The following is a 19,119-nucleotide window of genomic DNA, read 5'->3' on the forward strand; positions in this document are numbered from 1 at the left end:
AGCACACCCAAGCTACAAGGGTACTTCAGTTCCATTCTGACGCAGGCGCTGTCTGTGACTCACCCCGTTGGTGGGAGCTCAACGTCAATCTGATGTGACTGGCACTTCGTGGTCCCCACAAAGAGGAAGCTTATGATGGGCAAGTCTCAAAAATGTCTGCTATTTGGGGCTTGACATATACTACCAGAGTGTCACAAGATGGGGGGAGGGGCTGTGAAATACTGGACTTTAGGTAAGCTTTGGTGAAATGAAACAAAAAACAAAACAAAACAAAAAACCCTTCTCCAGCTTAGGCTGTGACCAGAATTCAAATGGAAAAGACAGGAAAGGAAAAGAAATCTGGTGAGATACATCTTTAATCCCAGCACTGGGGGAGGCAGAGATGGTTGGACCTCAGTAACACCTGGCCTAGAATTCCAGGACATCCAGAGCTAAAAACTGGGACCTTTGGGGGGTGGAGGGTGGTGGTGGAGAGAGAAGAAACCAAAAAAGAATAGTTATACCCTTCTGAGTCAGAACTCTGAAAGACCCAGCAGAACCTGGGTGGATGCTCTGGGATAGACATTAGTTTAAGATGAGCATCTTTGAGCAGATCCCCCTCAGTCCTCCTTTGATTTGTCCCCCACTGGGTTAACCCTTAAGGGAGGAGATGAAGGCATGGCTCCACTTAAAGCTTCGGTTTTCAGCCCAGGTCATGACCCCTTGGCAAGCCTCTATCTCCAAAAAAATTTACATTACGATTCCTAGCAGTAGCAAAATTACAGTTATGGAATACCGATGAAAATAATTTTATGGCTGGGGGTCACTGCCTTAGGAAAGTGGAGAGCCACTGCCCTAGAGGCAGATTCTGTTCTTTAATGAGTCTGTTGTTGAGGGAAATCTGGACAGGAACAATGGAGGAATCTGCTCGCTGGATGTTCTGGTTCATTCATAAGCTTGTGTTTATACATCTCAGAACCATTTGCCATGGTGACATTCGCAGCAGGTGGGGCTGCATCAAGTCATGCTAGGATCAAATATATGAGTCTCACCTAAGTGCTGCCATTTTGTTTTCTGACTTCATTTTGATCATCAGGTGAACTGAAGTTCAGGTTCCCAGGCTCTAGGGGAGCTTTTCACCGGGCTAGACAATTTCCTCATTCTTTTTTCTTACCCCAAAGCTTAATGATTGTTCCTAACCATAAGAGAACAAATGGTTCTGACTGTAACTTGGCACAGATGTTTGTGGATTTTGGACTTTTAAACTCCGTAATGTTCTGGCGTGGGGTTGCAGTTCAGCTCCTGAAGTCTGTTCTGTGGCCGTGATTGATCAGTAGCGGTCTGGGTATACTATTTACTAAGATGAGTGTCTGAAAACACAGCCAGCTCCCGAGTCTGAGTTGTCCCCGATGGGTCAGCTTTTGCTCCCTGATTAAAGAAGACCTTGCTTTTCTGGATTCTTGTGACTACTTGTGTTGTTTGGAATTTTTCAGATCCCAACAGCAACTATCAAGACCATTATGAATACCTATGCCCACAGGCCAGTCTGATCTGGATAATTCATCAAATCTTTCCTTTCAGATGACTGGGTCAAGTTAACAACAAACACAACTAGGACATCTAGAATTGGCTGATAAATTCATTCATTCACTCATTCATTCATTCACTAGTCCTTTTAAACTGAACTGAGTTCCTAGAAGCTGGACCCGAACAGTATACTAGGCAACATGGATGAAGAAGGGTTTGCAGGAAGCATTAAGAGGAACACCAAAGCAGATCGCTGGTTAGTGACGAGTTCATTAGAAAAGCTATTAACACCACAGGCAGACAGAGAGTACCATGGTAGAGGCTCTGAGGAGAGTTCAGGGTCCCAGCACCAGAGGTAGACAGGAGGGTGGGGGCTTCCTATAGAGGACTCAGAACCCACATGGCAGAAACAGAGGTCTGTCTTTATACCTTTCTGAGGGTGGGGAGATTTCACAGACATGAGCCTAGCTGTCCCCAAGTCCCAAGGGTAATATGTATGTATGTATATATATATATATATATATATATGTATATATATATATGACATGGAATTTATTGGAAGGACTTACAGACTGTGGTCCAACTAATATAAGAATGTTGGCTAGCTGTGAATGGAAAGTCCAGTAGCTGCTCAGTACCACAAGGCTGGGTGTCTCAGCTGCTCTGCTATGTCTGCAATATAAGCTGGAATCCTGAGGAAGTGGGCTCCAATGGATGTGCTGGCAAAGTGAATGCACGCAGACAAAGAAGAATGAATACTTCTTTCTTCCATTGTCCTGATATAGACCTCCAGCAGAAGGTATGGCCCAGATCAAAGGTGTGTGTTGATCCCGATTAAGAACTGTGCCCCCCCCCACCTCAAGATCTGGATCAAAAGTGTATGTCTTCCAGCCTCAAGATCCAGATCAAAGGCTTGTTTGCCTCAAGATGGGGATAACAGGTGTGACCCCCATTTCTGGATTGTAGTTCATTCTAGATATAGTTAAGGTGACAACCGAGAAAAGCCATAGCCATCACAGCTAGTTCTCTCTCTCTTTCTCTGTCTCTGTCTCTCTGTTTCTCTCTCTCTCTTTCTCTCTGTTTGTGTCTCTCTGTCTCTCTCTTTTCCTCTCTCTGTCTCTCTGTTTGTGTCTCTCTCTGTCTCTCTTTCTCTCTCTGTCTCTCTGTGTCTGTGTCTGTGTCTGTGTCTGTCTCTCTCTCTCTCTCTCTCTCTCTCTCTCTCTCTCTCTTTCTCTTTCTCATTCTGAGAAGTGACATGAGGTAGAATGGATATGAGACCCTGGAATTTAAGCCAACAACTTTGGAAAGCCCCCCAAACTCATAGGTTGGTGCTATGTCCTTTTTCATCAAGATTTCTCAGTTCAAGGCTGGATGGTGGCGGTGCATGCCTTCAATCCCAGTACTCTGCAGGCAAAGGCAGGTGGATCTCTAAGTTCAAGGCTAGCCTGGTCTACAGAGTGAGTTCTAGGACAACCAAGGCTACACAGCCTGTTGCCTAAAACCCTGTCTCCAACCAACCCCCAACCAAAATCTTCTCCGTTCAAATGCTAGCCTTGGGACTTGGGGACATTCAAGCCCGTGCCTAGATTCCTAGTGAAGCAGTCACATTTGTAGCCATCTCAGATGGGGTTCCTAAATGACAAGGCCATCAGGAGTATGGCAGGGCCCTAGGACACTCATTTTCATCCTGTCCTATCCCCCATTCCTCCATCCCCGCCTCCACCCCCACCCCCCCATTCCTCCAGGCCCACCCCCACCCCCACCCCCGAAGGCCGTGAAAGAGGGCATCAACACGCAGCAAGTTGGAATGTAAGCAGATGAGCTTCAGTATCCACTCTCTTCTCTTAGGTAACAGAGAGCGCCTCCATTGCCGCCCCACCGCGCGTGCTCCTGACCGCTCCCGGTGCAGTTTCTGCATCCACTCAAAAGATCGTGTGGGGTGTGGGGAGCCGGGCTCTGTTACAACTTTAAATAGGCTGGTACCATAGAAACAATCCTTAGGTGGCAATTTTAAAGCTGATATTTTTAAAGTCTAGCACATGTACTCTTTCTTAGGACGGTGACATTCTGCCATGGCACATGTCCCGTTCTTATTCTGAAGCCTGTTACGAAAATAGACGCGATGTACTGAACTTGGCGGGGTTGGAAACCCAGATGGGCTGAGATCAGCAAACCTGGTTTCCCTTTAAATGCTTCGCGCAGGGTTTCAGCTTTAGTCTCTCCGGAGGCCCTGCGCGACAGAGAGAGCTGGGCTGCTTGGTGAGATCTGCAAAGCGGACCGCCTCTCAGAGGCGCGCAGGGCATGGGGGAGGGGTTGGATTCATGGCTCAGCAGGTAGAAGCACTTGTCTCTCTCTCAGAGGACCTGGATTCGGTTCCCAGCACGCACATAATGGCTTACAACTGTCTGTAGCTCCAGTTCCAGAGGCAGTTCCGATGCCCAATTCTGTCTCCCTGAGCACCAGGCATGGGCGTGGTCAGGTAGACATACTGGTGGGCCAAACGGCTATGAATTAACTATAAAAATATTTAGGGGAAAACTTAAAGCACACAGGTGTGCTGGGAACGCAGCTTGATGGATAACGCTTGCCTCAAAGCCTGAGGAGCTAAGCCAGGTGTAGGGGCGTACACCTTTAGTCCCAGCTATTGCGAGACAGAGGCAGGGAGATCTTTGAGTTACAGGCCAGCCTGGTCTACAGAGTGAGCTGTAGGCAGAGAGCTGAACCCCTGAGGCTTGCTCGCCAGCCGGGCTAGTCTCCATGGCCAGTTCCAGGCCACTGAGAGACCCTAGCTCAGCAAATTAGTGGGCGGTGCCAGAAGAACAACCTGGGGGGTCTGCCTACACCAGCGTTTCTGACAATGAGCATGCCTGAGGGGGGATATCCCAAGTCTGTCTGTGTGCTCTTCTATAAGTGACTTCTTCACGGAGAGAGCATTGCACACAAACTGAAGCAGAAGACTGCAGGCTCATGTCGAAAGATTACCAGTCACTTCTGAAACATCTGTTCAGGGATGCCTGGACAGTGGGCAGCCTGGTTATCTTAGACTGCCCTGTAATAAGGAAGCTCGGCTATGAGCGTAGAGAACACCTAACTGGAAGTTCAGGAAGCCTCTGGGCACTCTGGCTAGGAATGAGGAAAGCTCTGGAAGATAGGACTGTCAGTGTCTGCCTGAAGTGTCACGGAGCTTGACTCAGTAACTCTCAAACCCGAAGGTGCCACAATGGTAGGTTGAGCTCTCTCGGCATGCAGCTCAGCAGAAGGACGGGAATATCTGAGTGTTTTCTGCTGCCCAGCCGTGAGCCTCCTGTGCATGCAAGTAACAGTGTCCGTCCTTGGAGGCAGAGGCTCCTCTTTGGATACATGTAAGAAGGGGTTTTTGTTGTTGTCCCCTGGCTGGCTTATAGCTTGCTATATACACAAGGTTGGCATCAATTCACAGAGATCCCCTGCCTCTGTCTCCTGAGTGCTAGGATTGAAGATATGAGCCATTGACCCCAGGTGGAAGAAGGTGTGATGGTTTGTATATGCTCATCCCAGGGAGTGGCACTATTAGAAGTTGTGATCTTGTTGGAGTGGGTGTGGCCTTGTTGGAGGAGGTGTGGCCCTGTTGTAGCGGGTGTGGTCTTGTTGGAGTGGGTGTGGCCTTGTTGGAGGAGGTGTGGCCTTGTTGGAGGAGGTGTGGCCCTGTTGTAGCGGGTGTGGTCTTGTTGGAGAAGGTGTGGTCTTGTTGGAGAAGGTGTGGCCTTGTTGGAGAAGGTGGGGCCCTGTTGGAGGAGGTGTGGTCTTGTTGTAGGAGGTGTGGCCTTATTGGAGGAGGTGTGGCCTTGTTGGGTAGGTGTGTCACTGTGGGTGTGGATTTTAAGACCCTCATCCTAGCTGCCTAGAAGCCAGTCTTCCCCTAGCAGCCTTCAGATGAAGATGTAGAACTCTCTGCTCCTCCAGCACCAGGCCTGCCTGGATGCTGCCCTGCTCCTGCCTTTGATGATAATAGACTGAACCCTGAACCTATAAGCCAGCCCCAACTAAATGTCCTTATAAGAGCTGCCTTGGTCATAGTTTCTGTTTACAACAGTAAAGCCCTAACTAAAACAGATGGGTTTGTATTGTGTGTTATATGTTTTGTTTGTGTGTGTGTGGGCGGGGGGGGGGGGGGACACCAGTGTATGCCACAGTACTCATGTAGATGTCAAAAGTCAGCTTGAAGGAGTTGGTTCTCCTTTTCTACCATGTGGTTCCTGGGATGAACATCACTGTGCTTTGTAGCAAAGTGTCTATTGTGAGGTGCTGTTCTCCAAGCCTAAGTGTAGCTATCTGCAAGAGACCAGCTGTGTCTGCTCACCAATGATCACCATACCCCGGGCTTGTTGACCATCGATCGACGTTCCCTCAGAGTGAGAAGTCACTGAGCCACTCCCAAGCAATTGTCTGAAATTTTGAACTACCTGTACTTGGTCTGGGGTCCCAAGGAGGGGCCGGATAAGGGCAGGAAAGACTAAGGGAAGCTACTATCCTACCTGTGAGGACTTCCCACTGTGTCTGCTCTGAGGCACTTACACTACTGCCAGCAGCCCCCAACCCAAGCTCTGTAAGGTCTTCTTTTTTTTTTTCTTTTCTTTTTTTCGGAGCTGGGGACTGAACCCAGGGCCTTGCACTTGCTAGGCAAGCGCTCTACCACTGAGCCAAATCCCCAACCCTCTGTAAGGTCTTCTTACATTTCCGTTCCCAGGAACTGCAGTGGGATCTTGGTTTGTCAGGATCTAAGGACACTGTTCACACCTCCCCCAGGAAGGATTCTTACCCACAGACCCTCTCACCAGCGTCTTAAAATGGAAATTATTAAGCTTTTTGGAGGAGCTGATGGCATAGGCAGGCCAGTAGCAGTTGACAAAAACTCCGTAACCAGTGTTTTGGGTGCATGGGCAGGTGTACAGTCACAGCCGTGACTCCTTCTGTGGCTGGACATCAGCCGCTTGGATGTACACCTTGAGGAGGAATCTCCATTAGGCCCATCTCTTCTGTGTGTGGAGATCAGAGGATAGCAGGGTGGGGTTGGGCCTCTTCTTCCAGCTTAACATGGATCCCAAGGATCGAACTCACTGCTGCCTGTGTACTTTGAAGCTCCTCTCCATGACTTACAACGCCTGACACAGTAGGACACCGGAAACTTTTGCTAGATTCTCTCATATGAAGGACATGAGTTTGGGGCCTCTGCACCCATGTAAAGTCATATGTGGTAGTGTGTATCCCACACGTGCCTGAGCCCACAAACACACACACAGAATTAAATATTAAAAAAAGATTTAAAAAACTTCAAGACAGGGTGTCACATTGTAGCCTGGGCTCAATGTGACAGCTCACTACGGTGCACTTTGCCTGGCTCAACTGACCAGAAGCAGACCAAGCCATCAACAATTTTCTCCGGCATTATTAGCCACACCTTGCTGATCCTGTAAGTGCCTGGCAGAGACACAGGGGGTAGGCTCCATGGATGTGTATGCACGGAGACCAGGAATGCCTGATGCCAGCAGGATGGGGGTCAAGTGGAAGGAAGCATGCCCGGCAAACTGAGGACGTTGCTGAACGACCAGAAAAAAATCACAGAAGCCATAGGCAAAGGTGCTTGCTACCAAGTCTGATGTCCTGAGTTCAGTCCCCAGACCTACATGGGGTGGGACAGAATGGACTCCCACAGGTTGTTTTCCGACCCCTACACATATGTATGTGGGCATCAGCATCCCACAGCTGGGGGTCAGACTCAAGAGGAAGGGAAAGGGACGACCCCTTGGGCCCTGGGACTCCCTTCTCAGCATCACATCCCACTGTGACCTGAAATCTGTCCACATGCGTCCTGCCATGATGGAAACTACGGGCCAAGGTAAATCTGTCCTTGCTTGTCAGGTATGGGAGCAACGCAAAAGTCAGCCTGCCTCCAAAATCCATAATCCCAGGATGCTGCAAGCCATGGCCTTCCTAAGCCTCACAGCTGCTCCCAAGAAGTCAGGCCAGGTGTGGGCGCTTCTCAGCCCTTATGAAGTTGTTCTTGGCCCAGCTGGTTACAGAGCGTCTAGGGACCACGATGTACAGCGAAATCGGCAGGCCCAAGGCTAAAATGGGTCTTTGGCGGCCCGAGAGAGATCATCTCCAAGGTACTAACTAGTACATTCTCCCCGAAAGAAGTATCTAGAAGGTCTTAAAAAAAAAAAAACAAAAAAAAAAAAAACAAATAAGAAAGGAGCCCCGAGCCACACCCTCCAGAGGGCGGAGGGAGCCTCGGGCCACACCCTCCAGAGGGCGGAGGGAGCCTCGGGCCACACCCTCCAGAGGGCGGAGGGAGCCTCGGGCCACACCCTCCAGAGGGCGGAGGGAGCCTCGGGCCACACCCTCCAGAGGGCGGAGAGAGCCCCGGGCCACACCCTCCAGAGGGCGGAGGGAGCCCCGGGCCACACCCTCCAGAGGGTGGAGGGAGCCTCGGGCCACATTCTGCAGAGGGGCTGGTAGATGTGTATCATGTCTGCTTGCTTCATCTCCAACGAAACCCAGGTGTAACAGCTGAGCTGAGCGCTCTGTCCCTGTTGTCATTCATCCTTGTGGAGAGAATCACCCATGTGCACACAAACTTTACCTCCCACACTGACCCTTCTGGACTCTGCCTGTGATCTCACTTTTTCATTTACTGTGGGGGTGACGGGAGCCAGCAGTGCCTGTGGCAGCATTGGCATGTTCTCCCGTGTCACCAGTTTCCGCTTGTGAGGGAAGAGAAGACATCTATTCACTGTGTGAAGTAAGGCACAGACAGCAGCCTGTCTACTTTATTCAAATAATTAATTTCTTTTCTCTGTGAAACTGAGTAGGACTAAAGAGAGGAGAGCCCATATATTAAACTCTTAAATAGATCCTTTGAGTTCAGCGTCCAGTCAAGGAGAGGCACGGGTCACAGGTCTTATCCCAGGAGATGAGGTCACCAAGGAGCCTGTCCATTAGGGAAGATAGCAAATTCAATTCTTTTAAAAAAAGTTCTCAAGGAGAAAAAAAAAATAGAAAATCCCCAAGTCTCTGAAACCGAAGTAGTCTCTCCCTCCTCGGTGTTGCCCAGAACAGAGGTTCTGAGCTAGCTTCTGCCGAGATGTATGACTGCTCCATCCTGGCATGACCGAGAGCCATGTGCTTGGGTTAGTCCAGCTTCCGTGTGCAGGTCGAGGACTCAGGCATCTGAGCCCTGTGGAGACTGAGAAGGGGAGGTGGTGTCAGTGCGGGCGATGCTGAAACACAGCGTTTCTGCTCGTTTATTTTTGAGACAGGTCTCGCTGCATAACACTGGCTGTACTAGAACGTCATATATAGACCGGGCTGGCATAGAACTCACAGAGATACAGCTCACCCTGCCTCCTGAGTGATGGGATTAAAGATGTGCATAACAACACGGGACCTAGTTTGTTTATAGTGTGTCTGTGCACATGTAGGTGCAGGTGCCCACAGAGGTCTCTGTTCCTAGGAGTGCTCAGTACACACACACACACACTCTCTCTCTCTCTCTCTCTCTCTCTCTCTCTCTCTCTCTCTCTCTCTCCAGATGGCCTGGGAGAATCTATATTTAAAACTGGCTCTTGGGTTCTCACCTACATTTTAATCTGGCCTCAACTATCTTCTCTGAGGGCTGTTGAGGCTACAGAGTGAGTTGAAGGCCACACTGGGCATAAGTGAGGTCCCATCTCAAAGTAAGAGGGCAGGAAGACAGCTCCTTGGTACATCTGTTGCCTGAATGTGCGTGAAGCCTTAGCTTCAACAGCCCCGACCCTCCAAAAAATGATGAGTTTCAGAGAAAAGAGGCATTGATACAACCATTCCAAGCCAATCCACGCCAGGCTGGCTACTGAACCCTATATGTCGCATCTCATTTAAACAGCCAATCAGGTTAGCACCGGCTGTAGGCTGACTGAGGACCCTAACAGGAGCAGGAGGTGAAGGAAGCAGCAGTCAGGGGGTGGGGTTCTCTTCCATGTCCTTTTCTCTGGAATGAAGCCATCAGCAGAGCCACTGAGGGAGTCCTGATAGTCAAGAGACTGCACATGCCAGCTCAAAATCCCTTCCCTACCTCTTAGTGAAACAGGCACTTAAAGTCATTCTGACAGAGCCAAGGCTGCAAACAGGACTGGAGGAAGCCAGCCTCCTGCTGTGTGACACAGAAGGCCGTGGGCTCTCTGTAGGAGTGGAGCTGTGTCTTGTCACCTATGTGCCTCTGGCCCAACACCTCATGCACTCTTGGAGGAGCCCAAGGATGAGTACTGTGAGAACAACTGTATGCCCTGAGCCAAGGCTGAGGCTGTTAACACGGGCGAGCATGATAGGTGTGCCTTAGGATCTCTATCTCCATGGTCCTCCATGTCCTTCCCAGCATGAGAAGCCTCCTTTTGCTTTGGTCTAGCATTGGTCCCTACTAACCCCCTCCCGACCCCCAATCCAGAGCCCAGAGTAAGCCTCTATTCTATAAATAGGTCCCTAGCCAGTCGCCATGGAAACGAGATGGGGATGGGGCTGTCCACCTTAGTAGACCTATCCGAGAGAAGGCTTAAAAGACGGGCACTGCAGCCAGGGCTGGCAGCCTCAGTGGTGCAGTGAGAAGGCTCACCTGGAAATCACGAACTTCCCAGGTGTGGGGAGGTACTGTTCTGGTTCACCTGCAGGGAGACAGGAAGACGGAAGACTTCAAGCTCAAGTGGTGGGTGTGGGGGTTTGCTTTTCCCTTCTGGGGGGCACACGAGGACACACTGTGCTTAAGACAGACGACTGTAGCTGTATCCGTAGGATCTCCTAGGTGACAGGGCCATATTTTGTTTGTAGCCATCTGTTCCACAGCCCCAGGCCTCCACCCCCAGTGCCAACCCAGTCCTTAAAGCTGTGATCTAAGAGAACACGTTTGGTGTTTGGTGTTTGTTTTGGTTTTTGGTCCCCACATAGGACATCTAGAACTCGTGGGAAGAAAGCATCTGATACGGTTTGGCTAGGCACTCAGTAAGCCCGATGTGGTCATCCAAAAGGGCCAGCACCTCCCCCAGCAGACAGGGAAATCCTGTCAGCAGGCCACGGAAGTACAATCAGCACAAAATGTGTACGGGTGGGCCGAAGAGGGCAACAGCAAAAAGCAGCTGTCCCTGAACTCAGACAGGGTAACCTGACCATTAAAGTGGCGACTTCGTGGGCTAGTCCATTTTTCTAAAATGAATGAAACACAGGCTGGGGAAGCGACTCAGCGGGTGTGCTTGGCATGCCAGCCTGAGTTCAGATCCCAGCACCACCTAGACAAGGGGGCAAACAGCTGGCAAGGCAGAGGCAGGAGGATGCCTGAGGTTCAGTGGCCAGCTGGTGCAGCCCAATTGGTGAACCCCAGATTCACTGAGAGACTCTCACAATACAAGGTGGAAAGGGTCCATGTGTGGAGATCAAGGAAGATGCCTGAAGTTTGCATCTGGCTTCCTTGGACATGTAACCATAGGTACAAAGGCGCAGCATCTGCACGCAAAAACCAAACAGGCTTGCAAGCTGACTGTCTCAGGATCGTCCCGCCACCTGAAGGACAGCAGCTCAGCCCCTGAGGAGCAGCCTGTGCTGGCAGCGGTGAGGGCTCCACTGCCCCTGACATTGCACCATGGTCCTCAGGGACACCCCAGGACGGTGGCCCTCAGGGACACCCCAGGACGGTGGCCCTCAGGGACACCTCAGGATGGTGGCCCGGCTGTGGGAGGCGGAGGGAAACACACACCCTGTGACCCCGCAGCTCTCATTTCCTGATACAGAAGAAGCATGTCGGGGGATGTGCATGGCAACTGTCATTTTAAGTGGATGGTGTTTAATTTAGAAGCATAAAGTCCTCAGACTCCAGAGCCACCTTCCAGCCTGAGAACAAGGGGCAGGAGAGCTCAAGAAAAGGACTGCTAGGATTGACCGTAGCTAGGTGAGTCACTTAGAGACACCCCTGACCCAGTCCTACCTAGGCTTATGACAGGGGACGTGTCATTCATTGCCCTGCTTGCTCATCCATCTATCCATCCATCCACCCACCCACCTCCCATTCCACCTACCTACCCACCTACCCACCTACCCACCTACCCACCCATCCACCCATCCACCCATCCACCCATCCACCCACCCACCCATCCATCCATCCATCCATCCATCCATCCATCCATCCATCCATCCATCCATCCATCCATGGCAACGTAGAGTAGCTATGAACCAACTCTGAGCTGTGGCCCAGCCAGGGAAACCCACTCAGAATTTCTAACCTGAAAATATCCTTTCAGATTGGCTGGCGTTTTATAGTCTCCTTTCAAGACCTAGGAGAGAACATAAGTGTCACTGTGGGAGAAAATGGCAGAGAGTGAAATCCAGGTCATCACTGACTTATCTGTCCCTCTACCCAACTGTCAGGCACACACTTCTTACCCACACCCTCCTTTCATCTATGTGTCCTATTGACCTACCCATCTACCCATTATTCCATCTATCCATCACAAATCCATCAGTCTGTCCATCTACCTACCACCCATCCGTCCGTCTGTCCGTCCATCCATCCATCCATCCATCCATCTCCCCACCCGCCCATCCATAAATCCATCCATCCACTCCCATCCACCCACCCACCCATCCATCCACCTGCCTGCCTATCCGTCCGTTGTCCAACCATCCACCCGTCCGTTGTCCAACCATCCACCCACCCATTCACATACCCATCCGTCCATCCACCCATCCACCCATCCATCTGCATCCACCCATCTGTCCATCCACCCATCCACCCATCCATCTGCATCCATCCACCCACCCATTCATCCATCCATCAGTCTATCTACCCATCTTCCTTCAGCAACATTTACTGAGTGCCTCTTACTCTCCATACATGGGACAGTGTTAATCAGGTGACTAGAGTTCTTGTTCCCCTGCAGCATCTTTTCCCAAGAGGGGCACCGATGATTTGCAGGTAACAGTACACATAAACCAGCACAGGCATGGGAGGTGCCAGGAAGGCAGAGGGGTGTGGTTGGCAGTGACCCTGGGTCGCTGCATCCACATAAGGGCTGAGACCCGAAGGACAAGTAAAACCAGCCAGCTCCGACAGAGAAGAGAAAGTACTCAGGCAGAGGGTAAGCCTTAAGGGTGTGGACAGTGCCCTGACTGTGGCCTAGCTCCTGTGTCACAGCTACCTGTGGCTTGCAGCCACAGTAACCAACCACATGGGAACAATGTCATCACAGAGCTACCGAGGTCCAGGGCCCATGGGGAGACAGACTGCCCAAAGCACTCAGGCACTCATGCCTGCCCACTGTCTCCCACATGGCATTTCCTCAGCGGGGTTCCTTTGCAACAGGGAGTTGCAACGCTATGGAGATCAAGACAGGGCCCTTGCCAAGACCAGAGACCTAAGGAGGAAATGTTTCTGGCTCTTTGGGAGAAAATGGGGCAATGTTTCATTTCAAATAAAAAAGGTGCAAACAATTGATCTGATTGATCTGATAGCAGCATTCACTAGAATTCCTGTTCTATACAACAGAACCTGACTTTCCTAGGAGCTTTAGACCCGTCCCTGTGGCACACACACACAAAACTGCGCTCTCTCTCTCTCTCTCTCTCTCTCTCTCTCTGTCTCTGTCTCTGTCTCTGTCTCTCTCTCTCTCTCTCTCTCTCTCTCTCTCACACACACACACACACACAGGAACCTCAGTGTGCACTCCATTTCTGTTATTGTGTTTCTGTGAGGGCTCTGCTTTTAGGTCTAGACTACTGTTACTTGGGATGGAACCCAGGGCCTCGTGCATGCTGGGTTACCGACTCTACCACCACAGCACACCACAGCACACCACAGCACACCACAGCACACCACAGCACACCACAGGACACCACAGCACACCACAGCACACCACAGCACACCTGGCCTTTTAATTTTAACTGACATAAAGCCAACTACTCAAACTGCTTACAGTGCTGGGTGACGCCAAGCAGATTCGACCATGAGCCAGTGAGCTGCTCTTACAAAATGCCTGTGTCGAAGCCACTTACTCCCCTGAGCTGTCTTAGCCACACGGAACAGTGATTTCAACAGCTCCACTGTGAGAAATCAACACGATAACTTAGGGGACAGTAATAGTGTGTCCATCCTTTGTATGTTTGCTCTCAAGACTTGAAGGGACACACACACACACACACAGAGCCAGGGAGACGGACGGGAAGGGTGAACAGGACTACACATGAACATGAGTAGCCAGGGAGACAGGAAAGGCAGTGAAGTGAGACCCGCGACACAAATGAATCTGCTTTGAGAGGAATAGGGAAAGAGGACACCTGTGGGCCTTGAGCTCCCTTTTGGCCCAAATCAAAGTAGAAAACCTGCATCTGTCCATTATTTCTGTCAGGCAGAACACGTAAGGTTCAGGAGCCCAGAGACTGGAGCCCCCACTGAGCCAAAGCCTATTCTCACACTCCTGTGTGCACACACTCACCCGGTGTGTGTTGTTGATGACAATGGGGTCGGGGTTCCCATAGTTGGGTGGATTTGCGTACGGATCATAGCCAAGCCGGGCCAGCATGGGGGCAATCTGGGCCATGTCCCTCACCACGTCTCTGGGGATGTGGCCAGTCCACTTGGAGAGAGCTTCCAGGTTCACGGGTTTGATGACCTGGTCCGTGGACCGCTCAATCCTGGGGAGAGAGGGCAGACTTGTCAGGCTGGGGAGTGCTCCCTTCTCAGAGGCCATGGGGCAGTAAGAGGCCTGGGCATCCCTGGTCCCTGGGCATCCCTTCCCCATCAGCTGTCAGAGTGCAGCCAGGATGCCATGCCTCATGGAAGCTGCACATAGGAAAAAGCAGAGCTGTGCTCAGGAGCCATGTGCTCTAGTGATGCTGTCTAGCTTCCTTCACGTGTATACACGCATGTACAATGCTATGTGTGCACATGTACATGTGTACATGTCTATTCATGAGTATTTGTACAGACTCCAGGTGTGGATGCCCTCCATCACTTCACTGCTTTTTGGCAGTCTCTCCTGTGACTGCCAACTTCACTGTGCCCAGTCAGGCTGGCCAGTGACCCTCCAGGATCTGCCTTCCACCCCTTTGGGTTCACGAGACAGCCACGTGTAGCTTTTACATGGGTGCCAGAGATGCAGAACTCCGCTGTCATGCTTGCATGGCGAGTGGCGAGCACATTATAGCCACTGAGCCCCAGCTCCTCTTTTATTCACGATTTATTTTTCAATGTGTTTACTTATTTGTGTGTGTGTGTGTGTGTGTGTGTGTGTGTGTGTGTGTGTGATGTGTAAGGGCCAGACATGTCCGTGGTGCAGGTGTACAGGTCAGAGGTCAACCCTGTGGCATGGCTTCTCTTTTTCCACTTTTATGTAGGTTCTGGGTACCAAACTCAGCTTCTGGGCTTGCATAGCAATTCCCTTTACTTGCTGAGCCATACTGCCAGCCCTGCCTGTGCTTCCTTAAAAATAACTCGTCACATCTACGACTAGCATGGGCAGCTCAGTCTTGAGAAAAGAAAATATCAAATACTAGTGTTGAGCCTGAAGGTCTCGTGAACGTCCGCTTCCTGTGGGTGCCTGGCCTTCTGTCTGCAGTGGGAGATTTCCATGTACTGTCTGCACTTTTCAACAGCCCAAGACGGCTATAGGGGACCAGAGACCCAATTCCCAACTCTTTCCCCATCACACAGAAGGATGCTGAAGCTCAGAGAGGCACAGACACTTGCCTAAGGTAGCACAGCTCAGGAAGGGCAGACTTGACCTGCTGCCTGGGGCCTGGGAGGAGCTGTGGGGCCCCACTCACTTGGACAAGGAGACGCCCCCAGGCTTGCCAATGAGGTCCTCGTGGTGCAGGACTGTGTCACTCCAGGCGATGCCCAGGAAGTCCAGGATGCGTTTGAGTGAGCGCCGGGGATGCAGCACCAACTGCTCATAGTACACAGGCAGGCACTTGTCCCTGCCCACCTCCATGCACTGTGCGTACATCACCTCGATGGCCTTGTTCCACTTGGTGAGGCAGTCTCGGTAGCTGCTGAGGTCAAAGCCCGCGATGGTGACCTTGCGTGTGATCATGGAGTGCACGGACGCCCGGCCATCACGCACCATTAGCAGGAATTTGGAGTTGGGGAACAGGCGTGCCAGGTAGACGGACGACTTGAGTGTGAAGGGGTCCTTGTTACATAGCACGCGTGCCGGCTCGCCGTGCTTGGCGATCACCTCCAGGATGAAGGCCTGCATGGCCGCGTCCAGCACCTCATCTGTCACACCTGCCTCGTCCAGTCGCAGCTTCTCGCGGCCTGACTTGGTCCAGGCCTGCCGCATGGCCAGCACGCGAGGGATGATGCGCGTCTCCTCCCCACAGCGCACCTCAGGGTGCGCGTCCAACATGGCGCGCATGAGGGTGGTGCCACTGCGTGGCACGCCGCCCACAAAGATGAGCGGCATGGTCTTGCCGTAACGGTACTCCACGTGGTCGGCGCCGAGCATCACCAGTTCCTCCTGCTCCGGTTGCATCCTCCGTGGGCTCCGCACGCCCCCGAGCACCGCCCGGCACTCCAGTACTTGCTGCCCAAGCTGCACAGCGAGCACCAGGGCCAGAGCGCAGCCCACGGCCAGCAGCACCTTACGCACCGACAGGCGCATGCCCAGCCAGGGTCGCAGGCCCAGCCAGGGGGCCCGCCTCATGGACGGGTCAGCAGGCCCACCTGGTATACATCTGTGGAGAGAAGGACTGTGTCAGCAGGCCCATCGCAAAACAAACAGGATGCTGGGACAAGGTGAGCTCAGTGTCAAGTAGGTGCCTACTTGGTACTATTCCCCCTTCCCCCAGGGGAACATGGTGGCCTCAGAACCTCAGGTAGACAGCAAGACTCTGATCACCATGGCTGTGGGGCTCCAGTGAGGAGGGGTTCTGTATCAGTGATTGAGTGGGCTATGTGATAACAGAGGGCAGTGATGGTGGTCATTATTGAAATGTTAGAAACACAATCACAGGCCTATATACAAGCTAGTTGGGAAGCTGAGGCAGGGGGAGTCCAAGTTCAAGCCAGCGTGAAATAAATAAATAAATAAATAAATAAATAAATAAATAAATAAATAAATAAATAAGTCAGTCAGTAAGTAAGTAAGGATTGGGTGCAGGGAACCGTGGAGTATGCCTGACCTAGCTGTCTGGAGAGGCACGTGTCACAGGTTTCTCAGGTTCGAGTCCGAGGCTCCTGGGGCACAATGTACCTTCTAGGTCCTGAGAGGTCGACGCACTCCCTTAGGCTGGGCAGCGTTCAGGCCATTTTTAGTTTCTCTGACATGATTATTGGTCTCGGACATTAATCTTATGTGCCCTGTACAGTTTACATTATTGTATCCCGGCAACTACAGCTGTATTGATCCTGGCAAATTTCCACTATATTCTGTTTCTGATGGGGTACACAAAGTTGGATAGCTTTCAATAAATTGTCACTGCCTTAGTCTTGGCTGTGGCCCCTCCAACCCAAGCTTGGTTTAATTTCCTACCAGCCATATCAGGTAACCATGGCCTCGAATGTAGGTGCAGGCGCTCACAGCTGGGGATGTAGCTCAGTGGGTGCACTGTGCCTGCCCAGCAAGCGCAAAGCCCTAGGTTTGACCCCCTCCCCACCAGGACCACATAAACCAGGCATGGTGGCTAATGGTTGTGACATCTGCTATGTGGGAGGTGAAGGCAAAAGGATCAGGAGTTTGAGACCAGCCTGAAAAACAGGAGATCCTGTATTAGAAAAGCAAGCAAGCAAGCAGGTACGCACATAGGAATAGCCCACAGGCCTGATCCCTGCAGCACGGACAGGGGACTGTGTTCTCAGCTCCCTGCAGCACGGACAGGGGACTGTGTTCTCAGCTCCCTGCAGCACGGACAGGGGACTGTGTTCTCAGCTCCCTGCAGCACGGACAGGGGACTGTGTTCTCAGCTCCCTGCAGCACGGACAGGGGACTGTGTTCTCAGCTCCCTGCAGCACGGACAGGGGACTGTGTTCTCAGCTCCCTGCACGAGCTTGCTCACTATTGCTCAGTTAATAGCGATGGAATGAGTGTCTGTACGACCAGGACGTGGCACAGAGGAGGGAATGAGGCTAGGAGAGATACCCATGGTTACCCAATGAGAAAGCAGCCAAGCCAGGGTCCAGACTGAGCTGCCCCCATGCCCCATGCCCCATGCCCCATGGCAGGGGGGTTCTGTCCTCCCCTCCACCTGCAATTGGGACTTGCTCATCAAGTTGGCACTCAGGTCCATGCACCAAGCCCAGGAGACAGGAAGGCAGGATGGCAGTCTCCAGAGCACAGGTCCTCGTGAAGAAGTAGGGAACTCACAGAGGACACGCTTAGTGTGATAATGAGCTGGCTGCTGCTGGAAGGACCCAGAGGGGAGGAAGTGTCTCAGCTGGGAGCTAGTGCAGCAGGACTGGACCACAGCAGGGTCTGGGCACGATGCTCCCAGCCCGGGAGAGGAGCGGAAAGAGGACTCCTGGGCTGCAGGGATGGAGATAGGCTCAGTGCTGGAGGCTCCAGACCAGGTGGCTGGGGAAATGCTTGAAACAGGAAGGTAACATAACCTCCCTCAAGGCCTTGCTGACCAGAGGGTAGGAACTCAGTAGTGCTTTTCCAGACAGGGGCTTCCTATGAAAAGAGGAGCCAGCTACTCTCAGTCCTGCCCAGATCACTAGAAGACAGAACAGACAATGGGGGATGCTGTGTGTTCTCTGTCTTGACCCTAGGGTCTCTCTGAGTCTGAGTTCCCTGCTTTCCCTTTGGCCTTTTGCTGGAATCAGCTGGGTGGGTCCAGATTTATCTCCATCTATCACTTCCAACTCCGCCAGCGTTGTAGGCTCACTCTGAGGGGGTAAGAGGTCCACTGAGAGGAGCAGCAAAGGCCTCTGCAACTGAGCCCCAAGCTGAGGTCTGGACAGCAGAGTGTTAACAGGTGGTAGGCAGGGAAGAGTGTTCCTGGAAGAGTACACAGTCACTGTGGAGACTGTGTGACCAGGAGCCACGAGTGTCTCAGATCACACCTGAGAGCATAGAGAGGTGAGAAGAGGCATGACATTGGCTTTCACCTGAGGCTTGACAGAAATCATCACAGGAGAAGTTTCAGAGCTTGCCACCCACAGGGGCATGGCAAGTGAGAAATGAACACTCCATGAGGAAGCAGTCTCAAGCCTGGAGGCCAATGTGTTGAGGCCAGGATGGCTGCGGCCAGTGTGGCCACAGCCAGGGCTCCTGGTGGACACCATCTCTGAGGAAGTCAAGTTTCCAGCTCTGTCACAGACAATCTGGGACACTGCACTGGCTTAATGGGCTGCATGCTTGAGAAGTGCCTGCTAAGGCAGGTAACTCTTGCCCAGGGCCAGCAAGCTGAGCACTAGACCACAGTGGGGCCTCTCCTGGAAAAGAGCTGCTCACCCCCTTCTGCTAATGCTGAGGCTGCCCCCTGCTTCAAATTTGGGTCCATGATGGGCAAAACTGATTCCAAGAGGACAGAGCGGGCTGCCGAGGCCACAGCCACTCAGATATGGAAGGATGCCTTCAAGTGGTTCAAGAAACTCGCCCTGTGGACCAGAGATCCAA

General features: G+C 51.9%; 1 protein-coding gene across 10 annotated transcripts in view; it reads right to left on the bottom strand.

The window, feature by feature from the left end:
* Positions 1 to 8,275: 8,275 nt before the first annotated feature.
* Tpst2 (tyrosylprotein sulfotransferase 2) overlaps positions 8,276 to 19,119 on the bottom strand; it is a 42,938-nt gene continuing 32,094 nt past the window's right edge. For 5 of the 10 annotated variants that reach the window (XM_087578130.1, XM_087578129.1, XM_087578127.1 and 2 more), the window contains 5 exons: positions 15,326 to 16,237; positions 13,996 to 14,194; positions 11,788 to 11,838; positions 10,134 to 10,182; positions 8,285 to 8,732 (listed from right to left, as the gene is read on the bottom strand). In XM_087578130.1, the coding sequence (XP_087434256.1) occupies positions 10,141 to 10,182; positions 11,788 to 11,838; positions 13,996 to 14,194; positions 15,326 to 16,237 (1,204 nt within the window). In that variant the 3' untranslated portion in view covers positions 8,285 to 8,732; positions 10,134 to 10,140. Of the gene's footprint in view, positions 8,733 to 10,133; positions 10,183 to 11,787; positions 11,839 to 13,995; positions 14,195 to 15,248; positions 16,238 to 19,119 lie in introns of all 10 variants that reach the window. The other 5 variants (XR_015633942.1, XR_015633941.1, XR_015633940.1 and 2 more) reach the window with 2 other exon arrangements.

The sequence above is a fragment of the Rattus norvegicus genome, chromosome 12 (genome assembly GCF_021556685.1).
Source record: "Rattus norvegicus strain SHRSP/BbbUtx chromosome 12, alternate assembly SHRSP_T2T, whole genome shotgun sequence".
NCBI lineage: Eukaryota > Metazoa > Chordata > Mammalia > Rodentia > Muridae > Rattus > Rattus norvegicus.